Below are 22,524 nucleotides of genomic sequence, written 5' to 3'. Positions count from 1 at the left end.
TACCTCAGACAGTAGTTCTTCCTCCAAGAACAACAGTCACAGCTGGTTCACCAAAAACATAATAATGAAGCCCAATGAGAAGAGAAAAAAGTATAGGGAGGTCAGTTCCTCTGCCAGTTTTTTCTTCTTAATCAGATGGTTAAAGGTTGCAATTAATCACCTTTGCTCACATCTCATCTGGCGTTATCCTCCCCTTAAATGATGTCACTCTTCTAGAGTTTCAATTACTACCACTGCACAAAAACAAAAGCTTATGTAGTATCCTATTATATGCCTCTATAGTGCCATATGTCTTATTCACAGCAGTTATTACAGCTGAAATTTTATATTTAATTAATGTTTGTCTCTCCCACAATACTACAAAAATCCAAGAAGGCTGGGCCTTATCTTTTTTAATTACTACTATGTTTCCAGAATGTTGTACTGCTGCATCTGAAGTATAGTAGGCTCTCAAAGAAAAAAAAAACTTATTGAAAGGGGGAAAAAAATCATGTAGTGAGAAACACCATTTCCATTGTTCCATATCTCCAAACAACAGTAAGCATTTCTTCTAAAGATATACTCCTTCCCAGAGACTTGTCTGCTAGATAGGGAGAGAGTAGGTGCACGCTTGGCAAAACTCCTTCCAGTGTGTCTGTCCCTATATCTGTCTCTCTCTCCCTCCATCCCTCTCCTTACACTGATTATCTCTTCAATGCACACTTAAAATGCACTGCTTACTGCTTGCACCACAAGCCTACTCTAAAGTACAACTTTTTTTTTTTTTTGGAAGTCTCATCTGTCACCCAGACTGGAGTGCAGTGGCATGCTCAAAGCCACCACAGCTGTGACCTGCTGAGTTCAGGTGATCCTTCTGCCTCAGCCTTCCAAGCAGCTGGAACTACAAGCATGCATTACCACGTCCGACTTATTTATTAATTTATTTTTTAATTGTAGAGATAGGTCTCGCCAAGTTGCCCAGGCTGGTCTCAAACTCCTGGGCTTAGGCAATTCTCTTGCCTTGGCTTCCCGAAGTGCTGGGATTACAGGTTGAGCCACTGCACCTGGCCCAAAGTACACTCTTACCAGTAAAGAGTAGAAAGGGGAAACTACCTCCCTCATCCTAGATACTATGCTTTAATAAATAGTTTCAAGTCAACTGAGTACTTTTGTGAGTTATATCACAACACTGGTACTGAGCTTACAATGGTGCTAAACCTCCCAAGTCTCTAATGCTTGCTACTTCTACTCCAGTCATGACAGTGCTCCTCCTGAAATCTACTTAACTCCCTCAATGAGAACCTATTCAAAGGCTCGAGATCCAAGATCTACATACCAACAACCAGGTCTGAACTTATGCTTGCTGGTACTGAACAGAATGCTTAGTGCCAGCCTGAGGAGATCAACATAGGAAGGGGGAAAATACACAGTCTTCTCGTTTTTTAATCACTCCTAGCCTTATGAGTCTAAATTTAAGCAAGATGTTAAATTCTACTATAAAGGTATAACTTATTAATAAAATTAACAATGATCCCTTGCAGAACCAAAAACCTCAACTTCTCCCTTCTCATCTCCATATATCCAGTTAATCACAAAATCTAATCCTAAATACTTCTCCAATACTTCCATCTTTCCTGTCACTCTCCTAGTTTAGGTCACCTTAATCTCATCTGGATGACTTGAACAAACTGCTAACATGACTTACTTCATGCTCTGGGCCTTACTCAACTTTCTGACCTCAGCTTTCACTTTGGTACCCTTCCCTCTCCATACTTTGCAGACCTGTAATACTGAACTACTTTGTTGTGTGATTACTTCATGTCTGTACTCATACTTCTATGCTTCCCTCTAATTATCTCCTTCCCTTTCATTATAATGTTCAATCATTTTTCAGGTCTCAATTTAGATGCTACTTCCTCCAGAAAGTCTTCCTTGATCCCCACTCCCAATCTGAATTAATCAACCCTTCTCCCTTCTTGGGAGCTCCCAAAGCACCTTGTACTTCTTTCATCTCAGTTCTTGAGTTTTAATTGACATTAACTTGTTAGCATCCTTCATAAGACTAATATAAATGATCAGAGACCCAGGAACATGCTTATTTTGTTCACTATTGAATACCAAGCAACCAACAGTGCTTGAAATGTAATACTCAATAAATATTTGTTGAGAGTAAGGACAAGAGAGTGCTTTGTGTGTGAGTACAGATGTGCATAGGTAAACAAATATAAGACAAAATTTTTGGAAAGCAAGAAGGCCCTGTCTTCCAACTTAGAAATTATTTTATGAAGGGCTTCGACTTGCCTGACTTAAAGTTGCAACACTACAAATAAAAGTGTATGTTTAGTAGAAAATACATAGTAAAAAGTAAATTAGGTAAATATATAATCTGTAAATAATTAACACATTATCATTCATTTTAATGTATACAATACTGGACTACTCTCTTCCTTGTAACAGTAGTAAGGTGATAAGTCTCAGATTCAAATTACTAAAATGGCAAAATGTTACTCAGTCATCAATCCAAAGAAGTCAATATCCCAGAAAAAAACAACGCTGCTCATGCCCTCATATGCACAAAGGTCACTGATGCCCAATGACAAGTAAAAATAGTTTGCCCTGGGATTAATACAATAATCTTGTTTCAATAAGTAGAAAATAATTTGATACTTACTCACACAATACCACATATTTTTCAAGAGATTCAATCAGTAGTTTGCTATCTCCTTGATGAAAGTGCAGAGCAGGGAGAACGACGTCATCCTTTAGACAGAATACCAAATACGACCAGCCCATACCCTCTTTGTTTTGCTTGATTGATTTCAGGTCTGTCAAACTGAACAGGAATGACCATTTGCTTTTCCCATTTCTATGACTTGGAGCATCTTAAAAACAAGAAAATGGGGCAAAATATTTTTCTTCACCTTTTTAAAAGGTACCGACAGTGCTCTTCAGGACTGCCTAACAGGAATTTGTTGAACCCAGGAATCACTATAGCACTCTTATTACTATGGTTTTCACCTGTACTAGAAATGGCAACATTTTCTTTAAAAAAAAAAAAAAAATTTTAAATAATTGTCCTACAACATACAAAATTTAAGAATTTTTATCCTTATGTAAATATAAGCTTTGCCCAAAAAGTGACCATTGCTTTGGAAGCATGTAGGCTGGATTCATTTTGTAGCACTATCATCTTACTAACTGGGACAACAAATAAATCTCTGAGTCTCCATTATTTCATTTGTAAAATGGAGATAATTATATACTTACCTCCCAATGTAATTCTAAGAATTAAGAGATAATACTTGTCAACTAGTACAAGCCAAGTATACAGCAAATACTCAATAAATGTTCACCTTTCCCTCTCTCTTCAAATAAGAATACCATAATTCTCTTGAAGAGTCATCTAAATTTTTTTTTTAAATCTTTATGTCTTCACTTCCTTTTGTAGATACTTATTTTTAGGAGACTACAATGATAGTGAATGTGAGCATGTCAATATAAAAAATTGTACTGGAGTGAATATACATTTTATTTGTTAAAAAAAAGGTACAGTGGGGAACTGAAGATGAAAAGATAATTAGGTTATGAATGCTTCAAAGAGAATTAGTTATTCAATCTCCTTGCTAATTTAGCTTTCTATTAAATTAAGTCTTCAAATCAGACTACAGTTATATAAAACACAGCATTTTCTGAGTTTGTTGCTTGTTTATAGAATCAAAAACTGTAGGTATATGAACATTATCCTAATTGATAATAAGCACTTAAAAATTAACTATTTAAATAATAAATTTAAAAACAAAGGAAAAAATTATTGTTTCTTCTCACTAATGATGCTGCTACTTATAAACTCACTTCTAATCAACAATGCCATTTTATTTCAACAATTCAACTCAGACATAAGCATGTTATGTCTCTGAAATTTTAAAAAACCTTTTCTTTAATGTTATTTCTTAAGAAGTGCCAAGCTACCCTCTTACTCAAGACCTTTATTAATTTGGTTCCACATTACCAATTCAACAAAGATAAATTATAGAAGATAACTGGCTTTCAAGACTTGATCAAAAGACAAATTAATCAGTGTTGACATGCACATATACATATGTGTGTTTGCGAGTGTATGTGGGTGTATGCAGTACTATATATTAACTTTCCTATACACTCAGGAACACTATAGCTCCATCATCTCCAGTAAGATCTCCTGAACTGACACTTAGAAACCCACAGCTTACAGAAACGTATATCCCTAAGGAATGCAGGCACCATCACCATTTTATGGACACTTTAACCCTTTGTACTTGGATGTCCCCTCTGAGGGGACATCATAAATTTAGCAAATCACTCAGAAGTCCCTTCTTAGGAGACATAAAAAGACCACTGGTGATTATACAGGACAAAATTATGCCAAAGCAAATTTTTCAAAAATGCATGTTTCCTTGAGGTTTCCATTCAAATTGCATGAAAAAGCAAATAAATGACTAGAATATATACTGAGATACAATCAATCAGTTGAGAAGTGGTTTTCAGGAATCACGAAAGCATCCTTCTACATCTTCAAATAACAGACTGGACAATAAGCTACATACTATTAATGTGGGAGGAAGAAAATGAGACTGCATACTCGAGACCAGCCTGGGCAACATGGTGAGACCTCGTTTCTATAATAAATCAAAAAATCAGCTAGGCATTAGTGGTGTGTGCCTGTAGTTCCAGCTACTGGGACAGCTGAGGCAGCAGGATCGCCTGAGTCCCATAGTCTGCTGGAATAGAAAAACGCCATATAGAAGACATCAAACAAACTACTATTGCACAACATATATCAATGAACCTGCAACTGTTTCACACGTTACCACACATTGGAAAAAAAAAAGATACAAAATCTTCATTTTTTTTGGTCATAAGTAAGTTCCATAATGTCCCAAATTCCATTATAAGCAAAACATCTTTACAATAAAATAATTGGTTCCAACACCATACTATTTAATATGAAGTGATTTGTTTTTCACTACCTCATTTAAAAAATGCAGTTGAGTTGCTGGCCGGTGATCCATGAGATGTCTCTGAGTGCAAAGGGTTAATAAGTATGAATTGAAGGAAGTCCAGAAAAGCTAAAGCACCTTAACCATATACAATGACCTGCCTAGCTTCCACACCAGTGTGGATGGTGAACTCATAAAGAAAACAGGCATTAGATTAAGTGCCATGTGCCCACCTGACTATTTTAAACAATGTTTCACTGGTATTTATATTATAGATAGAACACCACTACAAGCTGATATCAAAGACAGTTCTTAAATTCCAACTTATCCATGAATTATTTAAGTATGAATGTACTCAGACTACCTAGAAAGGATACATACTACTCGTTTACTGGCAAAGACTAAAAATATTTCCACAGAAAAACAGAAATGAAAAACTAAATAGACAATTTTTAGAAATCAATTCTTCAGTTAAACCTAGTGTTTAATCTAAATTAACACAAGAAAATCATATAGGAAATGCTGAATACTACTTGTAGCCTATAAGAGTTATCAGGAGTTTGTGTATATTCAAGAGTAAAGATTTACATAGATTTTCCCTTGCTAATAGAAGAGACACATATTACACACAAAAGAAACTGTCTCACCCATTTTCCCACTTAAAGCTCTGACAAAAATGAAAGCAATATTACAAATCTCTCCACTAGAATAAAAGTCTCATGGAAACAGGAACCTTATTTTGTTTACAGGTATATCCTCAGTGCTAGAAGAATGGCTAGTATATAGCAGGTAATCAAAGATGTGTTGAATAAATGAATTAAGTCAACATAAAAATAATTCGCAAATTAGTCTGTTGCCAGCAGTCACCCAGAAACAGAAATGGTTACAAAGGAAAATGAACAAAAATTAAGAGTTAAATCAGTATCTCTTTCTTTCTACTTTAAGAAAAGGTAAAGAAAATTACTTTTAATGAACTTATTACTTTGTTACCAAATACATATAAAAGTATCTACAACACACTGACATGGGAAAATTGAATATAACAGTAGAGAAAGAGAGCAGTTCTACTCTTCTTGTAAGAACAGAACAGTTCAGTAAGTATCCATATGTCTTGAACTTAAAGAATTAACATCAAGGACACAGCATTTTATTTGGATGGGTTTCCAGAACATGATGACAGTCTGTTGCTCTCGGAAGAAATAGTTCCAAAATATTTAATCTTGTATATATAAAAACAATGGACTTAACAGCAGAAACTATTATGAAATATAAAATTAAATAAGTCATAAATAGTCAATTTCTTAAAGGTTTGTCCCAAGTGTCCTTTGTGCCTCATCAAAAAAAGAAAAAAGTACAAAGTAATATAAATGTAAAGGCTAAAAGATAAAACTAGATTAACAGTTTTCTTTGGGGAAAAAAGACTTTAAAAAATGTTTCACAATAGCATAAATTTAAAATATCTGAAAATTCTAAGCTTGATGGTTCAGACCTCAAGCTTAGAAAACGCCACTTTAACTTTTAATAATTACAAAATAAAATCTGTTTAATGAATAAGTCACTCTGTGGTCAAGCCACATAAGCAAAGTTTACATCTGTGATTTTTTGCTAAGCTACACATCTATACAAAAGTTCTCAACTCTGATCACACATTAAAATCACCTGAAGACCTTTTGGAAAATATAGATGCCAAAGATCCATCTCCAAAGTTTGATTTTGATAATTTTTTTTTTAAATCCACCAACTCTTGTGACTTCAATGTGAACCAAGGCTGAGAACCATTACTCTAGAGAGATCTTTACTGTCAGACTGCTTTTCTCACCAGTATGATGCTTCTTCCTTTTATGAAATTCGGGGCTCCAAACATGTACAGCAAAAGCTATATTGAATACTGTAAGTAACTATATTTGTGTATTTAAACATAGAAAAAAGTAAATTGTTGCCCTATGATACTACAAAGGCCATCATGTCACTAGGCAATATGAGTTTTCCAGCTCCATTATAATCTAATGGAACCGGCCGGGCTCGGTGGCTCAGCCTGTAATCCCGCGCTTTGGGAGGCTGAGATGAGTGGATTGCCTGAGCCCGCAGGTTCGAGACCCACTTGGGCAACTTGGCAAGACCTCATCTCTACAATAAAACAAAAACTAGCTGGGCGTGGTAGCGTGCGCCTGTAGTTCCAGTTACTTGGAAGGCTGAGGCAGAAGGATCGTCAGAGCCCAGCAGATCGAGGCTGCAGTGGCCGGGAGCATGCCACTGCACTCCAGTCTGGGCAACAGAGTGAGACTCCAACTCAAAAAAAAAAAAGAAAATGCAGGAGACACCATTACAGACATTGGAATAGGCAATCAATTTAGCTGGGCTCGGTGGCTCAGCCTGTAATCCCGCGCCTTTGGGAGGCTGAGGTGAGCAGATTGCCTGAGCCAACAGGTTCGAGACCCGCCTGGGCAACTTGGCGAGACCTCATCTCTACAGTAAATCAAAAAATTAGCCGGGCGTGGTAGCGCACGCCTATAGTTCCAGCTACTTGGAAGACTGAGGCTGAAGGATCGCCGGAGCCCAGCAGGTTGAGGCTGTGGTGGCCAGGAGTGGCCACTGCACTCCAGTCTGGATGACGAGTGAGACTCCAACTCAAAAAATCATCATCATCATCATCATCATCATCATCATCTAACAGAACCCCTGTAATATATACAGTCATTGAAATGTTGTTAAGCATATGTAGAAAGGGGAACAGTCAATGAATTAATAAAAGGGGAGACTTTAACAAGTCATGAATTTCCCAGTAAACACTGAAATTAGAAGAGAATGGTTTAGTAGTATACTCCATCTCCCCCTGGTGCCTTAGGATAAAATAACATGATTTTTAAAATTCTACTAGATTAAGAAAAATGTGCATAAAGAGTAGCCAAAACAATGTTTTAAAGTTTTTCTATTTTCTGCCATTAATAACTACAAAATAGAGCAAGCATTTTAAAATCTTTTTAAAGGTCACAAACAAAAAAGAGAAATGAAAAAAATAACTAAAATATGAGAGTTATACATATTAATCAAAGCACCAAATCATCCTTCTTCCCATTAAGGAGGATCAAATAATTTTCTTTGCACTTTTTAAATTAATAGATTATATTGTAGCAAATCAGTTTAAGATTTCAAAAGATTTAATTCATACCTCCATTGGTATGTGATTTCTTTTTAAATGAGACTGTATTAACCATATCCCACTCTGCTTCGTAACTGTTCAGATGGTCTGATCCTCGATGAATTCTTTCTTTTGGGGCCTGGGTCCATTCTACAACTGAACTGGAGTCCTATAATAATTATAACATACAAATATTTAAAGTATAAAATGAGTTTAATTTCAATCTACAACATCTTCTCAGCTTCCATACAAATTAAGTTTGTAGGTTGTGGAAGACATCTCTGGTAGGAAACCGAACACTAGTTCCTGTCCTTTTCTTCCTTGATCATCTTTACAAATAAAACAACAACAAGAAAAGTTTGCCCACACTCCCTTATAGTTAAGGTTGCCAATGAAATACAAGCAAAAGGCAACTCTTGAAATGCTTTTGCATCCTTTCTCCCTTTTTCCTGCTCTGAATGTAGTCATGATGCCTAAAGACAGTCATCCTAGAGAAAAAGCAAGAGAATCATTGCAAAAATTTCCAAACTTCCAAATTTTTAATTATTTGAGGAAAACAGTCCAACGGTGGCTATTTAATCAGCTACCATCAGCTGCATATTTTTATACTGACAATCAAAATTAGCTCAAAACAACATACCCATATGTATAGTTTTACAGTACTTCCAATTTTAAAAGAATATAAAACTAAAAGCTTAAAATTCATTAATAATTTGACTAAATCAAAAAGTTTAACTTCTACCTGGGCTCGGTGGCTCAGCCTGTAATCCCGTGCCTTTGGGAGGCTGAGGTGAGTGGATTGCCTAAGCCTTCATCTCTATAATAAATCAAAAAATCAGCTGGGTGTGGTAGCGCATGCCTGTAATTCCGGCTACTCGGAAGGCTGAGGCGGAAGGATCGCCAGAGCCCAGCAGGCGAGGCTGCGGTGGCCGGGAGCGGCCACTGCACTCTAGTCTGGGCGACAGAGTGAGACTCCAAGTCAAAAAACACAAAAAGTTTAACTTCTATACAACAAAAGATATAAGTTAAAAATAAGCACGACTGGGGGGAAATTGTCTAAAATATATGACAGACAAAAGAAAAACATCTAAAATACAAAACAATGCCTATCAATTTTTTTTAGAAATACACAAATATTAAAACAGAAACACAAGCAAATGGCATAAACAGGCAAGAAGAAGAAATATAAAATAACAAATAAGAAATATAAAATAACAAATATGTGTAGTAGAAAGGCATCCAACTTAAGTAACAAAGTAAATTAAAATAAGATTTCTACTTTTTTGCCCCATTCAATTAACAAAAAGATAGTATCAAATATAAAAGATAGTGTAAGGAAATGAACTTTCTCACACTATTGATGATAACCCTTATTACTATTGACTCCAGGAGGCTAATTTAGCATATTTACTAAAATTCAAAATAAGTATGTGTTTAACCACAAGTCTGTTTTCATCATCTAGACTAGAGAAATACTCATACATGTACACAATGAGCCACATACAAAAATATTCATTGCAGAACTGTTTTTAATAGTAAAAAACTGAAACTATCCTAATATCCATCAATGAAAGAATGAGTAAATAAACTAAAGGGTAGCTAGGCAATAGTTTAAAAACAAGTATGTATTAAAAATTATACATATTCAATACATAAACACAATTAAAAATTGCAAAATAATATGTGTAGTATAACAATTAAATGCATCAAATGCAATTAAAAACACAGAAGAAAACTAGGACACACATACATACATACATACATAGTGATAAAATATGTACAGATAAAGGTCTGAAAAGACACACACTAAAATAGGAACTGGTGAAGGAAAAGGTCAAGTAGGACTTCAACTTTACATCATTTGAATTTTTGCAACAAGAATGTATTCATAGCCCTATCTCTAATGCAATTCCTTTGAAAAAGGGAAAAAGGAAAATCCGGAGTAGAAAAAAATTATAAATACATAAGAAAAATTAAGAAATAAGAAATGGAAAGAGACTGAAAACCGCGGGGCGGGGAAAACAGAATGAATGAAATGACAAAGTGGAATGATTTTTCTTTCAGATCCCTCCTCAAATGTCATTCCTCCTATTTCTCCAATTTTTTAAAAGCAATCCTTATCACCATCCCCACCAGTCCTACCATCAGTAGTAAGGAAAGCTAAAAAGCATCTACAAAACCACTCCATTTCCCATCTCCCTCCAAACCTATCTTCCCACTCTTCGCCCCACATTCCCACATGGAAAAAGGCTCAGAATTAGTAGATTAGTCAACCCAACCCTAAGATCAAGTTGGCCTTAGGGAAATAAATATAAAAGTCAACCCCAAAACATGACAACTAACAAAAGTCCAGAACACTGCAGTTTTATTCATTAGAGAGATAAACCAGATTATCTCTGATTTAGAAGAAACCAAGCATAACGAGCAAAGAGATAATACACTGAAAACAGGAGAATTAATTGAAGTCCACCTGTATAATGAAGTTAGCAACACTCTCAGCTCTATTCTTATACTCAGTTGCCAGAACCCAGTCATCGAACTTACCTCTTCCAGGCAGGAATCTGCAGATTCTTCTCAAATCTGACTAGCCTGAAAAGACTTGGGTTTTTACATTAGGGGTTGATTTCCTAAGGAAACAGCCTAGCTATCCACCCTAAGAAGAGTGTCACTGTTACCAGGCCTATCTGTACCTACAGAGAATATAACCCCTTTTGTGCACCTGCTGTTAAATTTGCTAAGTATGAGCACCACACTACCAAAATCACCAAACATCAAAGGCAAGTATCTATACAAAAGAACTGGGAGCATGGGGCTGGCCACTCAGAGGTAATGAACTACATATGAAGATTTAAAACATCTAAAAAGCTATCCTTAAACTCCTTAGAAAGAAAAAGAGATATTACAACCATGAAGACCAGAATGCCAATTTCTTGTAAAGGAGGAGGAGTGATACTCAGAACACGAAAGATGTCTTAGAAATTAAAATTATAGCAAAAATGAAAAAGGCAACAGGAGACTGGAGGGGAAAAGTTGAGAAAAGTTCCTAGAAAACAGTAGAGACACACACACACAACAACAAAAAATCAGAAAATAGAAAAGAAGAGATTTAAAAATTATAGAACTAGTCCAGAAAGTCTAAAGAGTTTCAGAAAGAAAGAAAACAGAAAATAGAGAGAAGCAAAGGGAGGCCCAAACTTTACCATACAATGACCACTTGTATACCTAATCCTGAATTGTACCCCACAGCTTTAAAGTAAAACAAGAAAATGGAGAGGAAGAAGAAATTACTACTATTTTAAATAATTCAATAATACTTCCCAGAATAAAAAGACACAAGGTTCCATATAATAAACAAGCCTGTCAAGTACCCAGCACAATGGATTAAAAAAAAAGAAAATCCAAAGAATATCTACAACACTAGAAGTAAAGAGGCAATCGTAAAAAGTTTCTATAGAGGTAAAACATACACACAAAGGAATTATAATGTAGTAGACTTAACATCACAGTAAAGAAAACTAGAAAAACTAGGGCAAAACTTCAAAAATCTGTGGGAAAATTTATTTTCATGCTGATAGCCAGGCTGTCAATTCAGAACAAGGCTAGAAATGTCTTAGAAATGTGTTTGCGCCCATGCACTCTTTTTCTCAGAAAGCACTGAAGTCACAAAACAAGGAATAAGAAGGAAGGAGGGGAGGGAGGGAGAGAGGGAGGGAGGGAGAGAAGGAGAGAAGGCAGGAGGGAAGGTAGAAAGGCAGGCAAAATGGAGAATAGATCTAAATATAAGCGCTAAAACTATAAAACTCTACAAGAAACAACAGTAACTCTTAATAACCTTGGATTAGGCACTGGTTTCCTGGATATGCCACCAAAAGCACAGGAAACAAGAGAAAGAAAAAAGAGATAAACTGGACTTCATCAATATCAAAACCATTCAGCCGGGCTCGGTGGCTCAGCCTGTAATCCCGCACCTTTGGGAGGCTGAGGTGAGTGAATTGCCTGAGCCCGTGGGTTCGAGACCCGCCTGGGTGGCGAGACCTCATCTCTATAATAAATTAAAAAATCAGCCGGGCGTGATAGCACACGCCTGTAATTCCGGCTACTCGGAAGGCTGAGGCGGCAGGATCGCCGGAGTCCAGCAGGTCGAGGCTGCGGTGGTCAGGAGCGGCCACTGCACTCCAGTCTGGGCGACAGAGTGAGACTCCAACTCAAAAAAAAAAAAATCAAAACCATTCATGCTTCAAAGGACATCATCAAAAAAGTGAAAAGCCAGTCAGGCCACAGAATGGAAAAAAAAAAATGTCTGCAAGTTACACATGTATCCAGAATATATAAAGAACTCTTACAACTCAACAATAAAAAGACAAATAACCAACCGGGCAAAAGATTTAGAACAGGCATTTCGCCAAAGGTGATAACAGTTGGCCTTCCATTTCTGTGGGTTCTAATTCAACCAACCTGGAATCTAAAATATTTGGAAGAAAAAAATTCCACAAAGTTCCAAAAAGCAAAACTTTGATTTGCTGTGTAACAAATACTACACTGAATCAAATGAACTGATGTGCAGGCATTGCATTAGGTATTATAAATTACCTACAGAAGATTTAAAACATACAGGAGGATGTGCATAGGTCATATGCAAATACTATACCATTTTATATATATGGGACTCAAGCATTCACAGATTTTGGTATCTGCAGGGGATCCTGGAACCAATTCCCCACAGATGCTGAAAGACTACTGTAAACACATGGTCGATAAGTTCATGAAAAGATGCTCAACAGCATCATTATAAAAATAAAGATCAAAACTACAATAATGTGCCATTTCAGTTATGGGCTGAATTGTGCTGTACCTCCCTACTAAAAAGTAAGCTGAAGTCCTAACCTGCAGTACATAATCTGAACATAATCTGATTTAGAAATAGGGTCTTGGAGTGTAAACTAGCACAGCCTCTGTGGAAGACAGTGTGGCGATTTCTAAAGATCTAAAAACTGACCTTCTATATAACCCCACAATCCCCCTACTGGGAATATATCCGGAGGAACTCAAATCATTCTATGAAAAAGATACCTGCACACACATGTTTACTGAGGCATTGTTCACAACAGCAAGAACATGGAATCAACCATGCTGCCCACTGAAAGAGGATTGGATTTTTAAAATGTTGTACAAATATACAATGGAATATTACGCAGCCACAAAGGACAAAATCATGAATTTCACAGCAACCTGGATGGATTTAGAGTCTATAATACTGAGGAATCTATCACAGAAACAAAGAACTGAGTATCACATGTTCTCACTCATAAACGGACCTTGAACAATTATTGTTAATACTATAAGAAAAAGATTGGCAGTAAAGAGAAACTGTCAGGGGTAGGGGAGGATGCGGGATTGGCAGCAGTAAGAATTTGTGGGGGCAGAAGGGACACACCTTATCAACAACATAGTGAACATCTGTATACCCAACCCTGAATTGTACCCCACAACTTTAAAATAAAAAAAATTATAAGTAAAAAAAAAACCAAAACCAAACAAAAACAGGGTCTTAACAGAGGCAATCAAGTTAAAAAGATGTATCAGGACAGGTCCTAAACCCTAGTGATTAATGTCCTTATAAAAAGGGAAAACCTCAGTAAAGAAAAAGACAGAGGGAAGATGATGTGAAAACACAGGGAGGTGACCATCTACAAACCAAGGAACCTGAGACTACTAGAAACTAGTAGAAAGGCAAGGACCAGATTCTCCCTCAGAGCCCTCACAAGAGACCAGTCCTGCTGACACCTTGATTTCTGACTTCTAGCCTCCAGAACTGTGAGACAATAAGTTAATATTGTTCTAAGCCACCTAATTTATGGTGACTTGTTACAACAGCCTTTGGAAACTAATACAACTTCATATTCACTAAGTTTACTAACATTAAAAAGATAATAGCAAGTGCTGACAAGGATGTGGAGAATTATATATTGCAGGTGGGATTCTAAAACTATGCAGCTGCTCTGAAAAAGTTTGGCAGTTCCCCAAATGTTAAACAAAGAGCTATGGGACCTAATAATTCCACTCCTAGGTACATACTTAAGAGAAATAAAAACATGTCCACACAAAAATGTGTACATGAATGTTCACAGCAGCATTATTTATATTAGCCTCAAAGTGAAAAAAATCCAAATGCCCACCAACTGATGAATAAATAAAATTGTGGTATATCTATAAATGTAATATTATTGAGCAAAAAAAAAAAAAAAGGAACCATACATGCTATAACATGGATGAACCCTGAAAACTGTGCAAAGTGAAAGAAGCCAGTCATAAAAGACCATATATTACATTATTTCATTCATAAGAAATGTCCAGAATAGGAAAATCCTTAGAGACAGACAGCAGATTAGTGGTTGCCAGTGACTGGGAGTAGGTGGAAATGAGGGATGACTACTAATAAATAGTTTCTTTTTAGAAGGGGTGATGAAACTTATAAAATTAGATACTGGTAATGGTCATACAACTTGGCAAATATACTAAAAAACACTGAATTGTACTATTAAAGGATTAATTTTATGGTATGAGAATTGAAGCTCAATAATACTGTCATTTAAAAAACTGCATTCCTGCATCACACATTTTTGTCCTTAAATACCTTTCTAGCATAGAGAATACTAGAAGAATCCAAAGCATCATCCAATGGTCTCCAGTCCACTATTACTTCAGCATCCTAAAGAAAGAACTAAATTTAGTATTCAGTCATGTTACTTTCTTTATTACTAATTTTTCATTCCCTAAAACCAAAATAAAATTTTAGCCCCTTAAATATTAACATTTTAAACACACTAATATCATATGTAAACTACTGTTTGACAACAAATATTATGCAGATTTTCAAATTCTGCCTACTTTTCATTAGGAAAAAAATTCAATTACTGCAACTTATATGTAAGTTTTGAAATATCCTCTATCATTTTACTGGCTTTTCCAAAATACAAACAATCCCAAATTCATGACAGTTCAACTTACAAATTTTCATAATAGCATGGTGTGAAAGCAATGCGCATTCAGCAGAAACTATACTTCAAGTACCCAAATATTCATTCTGTTTTTTACTTTCAGTACAGTATTCAATACATTACATGACATACTAAACATTTTATCATAAAACAGCCTTGTGTTAGGTGAATGTGCCCACCTGTAGGCTAATATAAGTGCTCTGAGCACAACTGAAGTAGGCTAAATTAAGCTACAGGTTAGGTTAGGTTAATAAATGCATTTTTTGACTTACGATATTTTCAATCTACAATGTTTGCCAAGACAAATTCCCATCATCAGTCAAAGAGCATGTGTTTTCTTTCTTATATCAATTCCATATTCAATTTACAACCACTGTTCAATGACATAACTGAATCTTACACATGAAATTCAAACTTTCTGATAATTCCCCAAAGATAAATCACTACCATAAACAACTGTTAAATAAAACCATTGACTAGAAACTTACCTTTTCTAAAACACGTAATATTCCTGAAATCAAGCTGTCTTGGTCATTGGTCTTTCCACAAGATGAATGAATATATACCCCTTCCTGTTCATATATAATCTGAAACAGCAAAAATAAAATTAACCACCCTATTTTTATTGAGTACTATTTCAACATTTGTTTAAAAAAACATTGAGATGTTTTCTTATAATGCTTGGCCAAGTTTCTGATTATTTCATAATGTAAATGGATTATTTTTTAAAATACCACTCAGACTTCAGAGCACTTCAAGCAAAGATAAACTGGAAGAAATTTTCTTTGTTATGCATGAAAGTTTGTTTTCAGATTAGCGATGATTGCAGTCTGATTTTCTTCATTAAAAAAATGTCAGACTGCCATGAATGCACTGTGATTAGCAACTGTAATCCATGATGGACAATATTGCAAGACGCCATCTTTAAAAAAAAATCATATTTTTCATGACAATTAAGGAAAATTTTAAACTGAAAATGGACCTAAAACTATCAAAAGAATAAGAACAGATTAAATGCAATGAGGAATCGATGCTTTCTAACTATTCCTAAAACAGTATATTTTTACTGCAATATCATTTTGCTTGCTTGGTTTTATTTTTCTTATTTTAATACCATGGCACAGAAATTTAGAGAATAATATGAAGAATTTACAGAGTAGTGATAAGAACAAAAATATACAAAAACAACAAAAAAGGGTAGTGATGAGGACTTCTAAAAATGACTGGCTTAAAGCAGACAGAAAGCTAAATAAAAAGCACAATCCCACTCACAATAGCTACACACAAAAAAATAAACACCATGGCATCTTCCTAACCAGAGAAGTGAAAGACCTTTACAATGAAAACTACAAAACACTGCTCAAAGAAATCCAAGAAGACACAAAGAAATGGAAAAATACTCCATGCTCATCAATGGGAAGAATCAACATTGTTAAGATAGCCTTCCAAACAAAGGCAATCTACAGATTCAGTGCAACACTCATTAAACTACCAGCAGCATTCTTCTCAGATCTGGAAATGACAATACTGAAATTCATAGGGAAACAATCCTTTAGCAAAAGAAACAAAGCAGGAGGTACCACACTTCCAGAATTCAAGCTTTACTATAAGGCTACAGTAATCAAAATAGCCTGGTATTGGTATAAGAAAAGGTATAGAGACCAATGGAACAGGATAGAGATTCCAGAAGTAAAACCTCAATTTCTCAACCAACTCATCTTTGACAAAGCCTCCAACAACCACTGGGGAGAGGAGAACCTATTCAGTAAAAGGTGCTGGGAAAACTGGCTGACCACATGCAGAAGATTGAACAGGACCCCCACCTATCACCACACACAAAAATCAACTCTAAATGGACAAAGAACTAAATGTAAAAACCTCAAACTATAAGAATCTTAGAAAATGCAGGAGACACGCTTATGGAAATTGGAACTGGGCACCAATTACTAATCAAAACCCCAAGTGCCCATGCCATAAAGAGATAAGACAGACAAGTGGAACCTCATCAAACTGAAAAGCTTTTGCAAAGCAAAAGAAACCATCAAGAGAGTGGGGAGACAGACCACAGAACGGGAAAAAGTATTTGCCAACGGTATATCTGACAAAGGCCTAACATCTAGCATCTACAAGGAACTCAAATGTGCCAAAAGAGAAAAAAAAAAGCCCAATTAAAAAGTGGGCAAAAGACACAAATAGACACTTCACAAAAGAAGATATACAGCCAAGAGGGCAGCCAACAGACACATGAAAAAGTGCTCAGTCTCACTCATCAGAGAAATGCAAATCAAAACCACACTGAGATACCACCTAATTCCAGTAAGAATGACCATCATTAATAAAACAAACAGCAGATGCTGGCAAGATGCAGAGAAAAAGCAATACTTCTATACTGCCGGTAGGAATGCAAACTACAACCTCTTTGGAAAAGAGTGTGGCGATTTCTGAAAGAACTAGAAATTGACCTTCCATATGACCCAGCAGTCCCCCTTTTGAGAATATACCTGGAGGAACTCAAATCATCCTACAAAAAAAATACTTGCACACGCCATGTTTACTGCAACACTATTCACAATAGTAAAAATATGTAACTAACCGTGCTGCCCATCGAAACTGGACTGGATAAAAAAAATGTGGTACATATACATAATGGAATATTATGCAGCCATAAAGAAGAGCAAACATGGAATCTGCAGCAACTTGGATGGATTTAGAGTCTCTCATACTCAGTGATCTATCACAGAAACAGAAAACTGAGTACTACACGTTCTCACTCATAAGCAGACTGAACAATTATCACAATAAGAAAGAGATTGGCAGTAGTGGGAAACTGCCAGGGGAGGGGGGTTTGGGATTGGTAGTACTGGGAAACTGCCTGGGGAGGGAGGGCACACCTCATCAACAGGTTACCTGAATAATGAACATTTGTATACCTAACCCTGAGTTGTACCCCACATCTTTAAAATTAAAAATTAAAAAAAGACTAGTTTAAACTGGGCATAGTGACTCACGCCTGTAATCCCAGCACTTTGGGAGGCCAAGGAGGAAGCACTGCTTGAGCCCAGAAGTTCAAGACTAACCTGGGCAACATGCAAGCCCATAGACAAGGGCTGATCAAAAAATTAGCTAATCAAAAAATTAGCTGGGCATGACAGTGCACACCTGTAGTCCCAGATACTCATGAAGCTAAAGCAGAAGGATCGCCTGAGCCCAGGATTTCAGTAAGCTATGATCACGCCACTGTACTTCAGCCTGGGTAACAGAGTGAGACCCAGCCTCTTTAAAAAAAAAAAAAACACTAAAAACGTTGGTTTAAACTAGTTCAATTAAAAGTACATGAAGATGATTAAGATATAATCCTTGAACAAGGTCCTATGGAAACATAGGGGAAAATAACAAGTTAATTCCTAAGTAAGTTTGAACATATAAAGTTAAGCCTTATTTTCTATAGACATAATGCTATCAATTAAGATTCCATTCTTGACTCATTTCAAGTTATTTCTAAAATTTTTAATTATGAAGATAAGTAAAAGAAAAATAAACTAGTCACTTCTAAGTACTTTGGGCATATGTTAAGTTTGAAATAGAATGTTTCTACTTATGTAGATCTATTATTAATATAATCACATTAGTTTGGAGAATAGCTTGGGCCAATAATGCAAGATAAGCAACAGAGTCTATCACTCCCTCATTCATAAAGGTAAATGAGCATGTATCCTGTTTTTAAGCTAACATGGATGAACACTTATATATTAGGAACTCCATGTTATAACTTAATCCTGACAAAAACCCTAAACCATAGATTGTATAACTATATTGTATTATATTATTGAAATTAGGAGCCCATTTGTGTGACTAACAAAACTTAAGGGGAATAAATAACTGCCCAAGGTCAGTGAGGTAAATATTGAAAAGTGATGTTGGGATTGAAACCCACAGAGTCTGGCATCAGAAAACACACTCATAGTTACTACACTATAAAGCTTCCACATTACTTTTATTGCCTCTCCCTTTTGTTTGTTACACTAATCAACTGTGATATGAACTTATGTCAGGAAAGCCTTTTCAGTAATCAAGATCACCAGGGAAGTTTTGATTTCAAAAATCCAAGGTGGCCTTCTCTGAAATAGTTGTTAAGCATCAGACAAGCAAGTGAGCAGAATCAAAAAACTGGGGATAGGATGAGTTGGGAAAGGGTGGGAAACAATATTTGTACAGACATGGAAAATTTTAAAGCATATAGATATATTCACACACGCCCAAAAATATGCATAAGAACATTCACAGCAGTATTATTTATTTCAAAAGAAGGGGAGGGGGAGAGAAGGGAGGTATGATTCTGAACATTCACAAATAAGGACAAAATCAAATATATCCTGGGATATCCATTCTATGGGGAGTACCATTCGGGAGTTAAGAAAGAAAGAGGTAGATTAAATGGACAGGCAAACAGGCAGATGTACATAGAAAAATCACCATATAGTATGATGACATCTACACTTCTAAAAAGTGTATCTATCTTTATATCTGTGTGAAATATACAGAACAAATCCTTTCATCAAAGCATATACTTTAAACTGCTAACAAAGTTTACTTTTGGAGAGATAAGCAAAAAATGAGACAGAAACTGTAATTTTTTATGTTAATGCCTCTAACTTATTTGAATATTTCAAAGTAATAATAAAGTTACATATTTCAAAATAATTTTAAAGCATAACATGAAGGAAAGGAAATTCCAGAAGTATAAGCTATAAATTCAATGGATTTCAGTTTACTAATTTACAAAACAGGACGCTGAACCAGATGGTTATATCTGGGGCTACAAAGTAAAAATATGAAAAGGTTATAGAAAAGAAATACTCTAAAATCCCAAGGTTTTACAATACAATCTTATTATCTTGAGTCCTCATTTGTACATCAGATTTCTAGACTTGTTCATCATATGTACCTGCTATTTTGTATCCACTGACCTATATCTCCCCATTACCTTTCCCCCAAACTCCCTCCAGTAGTAGCCATGGTTTCATATCTGTATATGTGTTGTCTTTTATTATATATTCCACATCTAAGTGAAATAATGCAATATTTTCCTTTCTGTGTCTGCTTTATTTCACTTAGCAAAATGTTTTCCAATTAAATAAGTAGATTTTAGCTTCTCTTCTCACAAAAAGTAATTATGTAAGATGACAGATAAGTTAATCTACTTCACTACAGCAAGCATTTTACTACCTATATGTATCCCATAATATAATGTTGTAAACCTCAACCATACATAATAAAATTTATTTTTAAAAATTATTTTAAGAAAAATCTTCAAGGTTTTGTGACAAATGGATTAGAGACATTGAAAAACAACACTTTAGCATATTTTCACAACTACTAAGTCTCAACTATTAGAATCAGGATCTTTCTTATAGTAGAAAAAGAGACACTTAATGCCAAGAAAAAAGCTAGTTACCATTACTGATGCACCATAAGGTTTGGTGATACTATTAACACTAAAGAGATTCTGGAACCTTAATGAAGTGAACCCTATTAGAATCAAATGAAACACTTTACCTTACTTAGGCACATTAAGCAACTCTTTGTCATGCATTTGTTGGTTAAGTTCTATTTTTTTTTTTCATTTAAGAAAAAGTTGGAAGTTTCTTAGGTAGTTTAGTTGGAAAAAAGATGTTAAAAGTATTAAACTAACAGACACCTCACAAAAAGTCAAAGCTGCACTCATTCAGTATTCTGTGGTCCCTGACTTTTCAGCACTTTTTGAAGAACAAATTACATTTCCAAAAACTCACAATTCCAAACCAGATTCATACTGTCTTTAGAAAGCAATCATGTTTACCTTTCTAGTTTCAAGGGTGTGATGTTAACTGACACAAATTAATAATTCTGCTATATATCACAGATTAATAAAAGTAAATTTATTAATTGTATAAGCTAAGTCTTATAAAGTCTTATATTTTATAAAACTTAAAAGCACAGAAAAAAACTAGTTTCTTCATTACATAATTTCCTTCAAATATTAAGTAACTTAGTGACAACAGTTTTAACAAAATATAGGCTGAGTAACCCTAATTTGAAAATCTGAAATGCTCCAAAATCTCAAATTTTTTTAAGCACCAACTTCAAGCCCAAAGAAAATACCCCTTGGAGTACTGAACTTTAAAAAAAAAAAAAAGTTGCCGGGCTCCATGGCTCAGCCTGTAATTCCGTGCCTTTGGGAGGCTGAGGTGAGTGGATTGCAGGCGAGACCTCATCTCTACAATAAATCAAAAAAAATTAGCCAGACGTGGTAGTGTGTGCCTGTAGTTCCAGCTACTTGGAAGGCTGACGGAAGGATCGCCAGAGCCCAGCAGGTCGAGGCTGTGGTGGCCGGGAGCGGCCACTGCACTCCAGTCTGGGCAACAGTGAGACTTCAACTCAAAAAAAAAAAAAAAAAAAAAGTTGATCTTTTAAGAAAAAAAGATAAAATTCTGGTTAGCTAGACTAACCAAGAGAAAGAGAGAGAGAGAAGACCCAAATACAATCAGGAACAAAAAAAAGATACACTACAAAATACCACAGAAACAGAAAGAATCATTAGAGACTATAACAGCCATAACAGCCATACTCCAGCTGGAAAACCTCAAAAAAATGGATAAAGTCCTTGACACATACAATCTACCAAGATAGAACCAAGAAAAAAATAAAAAATCTGAAGAGAACAATAACAGAAAATGAAGTTGAATCTGTAATTAAAAAGTTTCCCACAAAGAAAAGCTCAGAACCTGATGGCTTCACAGTAGAATTCTACCAAGCATTTAAAGAATAATACCAATTCTTCCCAAACTCTTATAGAAAACTGAAGTAGCAGCTGGGCACAGTGGTTCATGTCTATAATCCCAGTATTTTGGGTGGAGGATGCAAGAGGATTGCCTGAGCTCAGGGATTCAAGATCAGCCTGGGCAATTTGGCAAGACCTCCTCTCTACAATCAATCAAAAAATTAGCCAGGCATGGTGGTCCCAGCTACCTGAACGGCTGAGGCAGAAGGATCAGTTGACCCCAGAGAGTAAAGGCTGCAGTAACCATGTTCATGACACCGCACTCCAGCTTGAGCAACAGAATGAGACTCCAACTAAAACATACACACACACACACACACACACACACACACACACACACACACACACACACAGAAAACTCTTGCAAACTCATCCTACAAGGTCAGCAATAACCTGATATCAAAGCTAGACAAGGACACAACAAAAAAGAAAACTGCAGACCAATATCCCTGATGAATATAGATGCAAAAATCTTCAATGAAATACTAACAAATTAAATCCAACAGCACATTAAAAAGACCATTCACCACAATCTAGAGAAACTTATACTAGACACGATTCAACATATGCAAATACATGAGGGGGACTTCTCCCAAAATGATTATATTTTGA

At 35.7% G+C, this 22,524-nt stretch overlaps 1 protein-coding gene across 2 annotated transcripts in view; it reads right to left on the bottom strand.

The window, feature by feature from the left end:
• The window catches only part of TBC1D15 (TBC1 domain family member 15), a 75,244-nt gene that overhangs the window by 31,987 nt on the left and 20,733 nt on the right, over positions 1–22,524 (bottom strand). For both annotated transcript variants that reach the window (XM_021710989.1, XM_008055239.2), the window contains exons 2-5: positions 15,581–15,679; positions 14,729–14,803; positions 8,125–8,263; positions 2,651–2,861 (exon numbers count right to left, since the gene is read on the bottom strand). In XM_021710989.1, the coding sequence (XP_021566664.1) occupies positions 2,651–2,861; positions 8,125–8,263; positions 14,729–14,803; positions 15,581–15,679 (524 nt within the window). The remainder of the gene's footprint in view (positions 1–2,650; positions 2,862–8,124; positions 8,264–14,728; positions 14,804–15,580; positions 15,680–22,524) is intronic.

Source organism: Carlito syrichta, unplaced genomic scaffold, assembly GCF_000164805.1.
Source record: "Carlito syrichta isolate Samal-C Ts95f unplaced genomic scaffold, Tarsius_syrichta-2.0.1 Scaffold301786, whole genome shotgun sequence".
Classification (NCBI taxonomy): Eukaryota; Metazoa; Chordata; class Mammalia; order Primates; family Tarsiidae; genus Carlito; species Carlito syrichta.
Note: the sequence above shows the minus strand (reverse complement) of the source record. Positions and strands in the feature narration are given on the sequence as shown.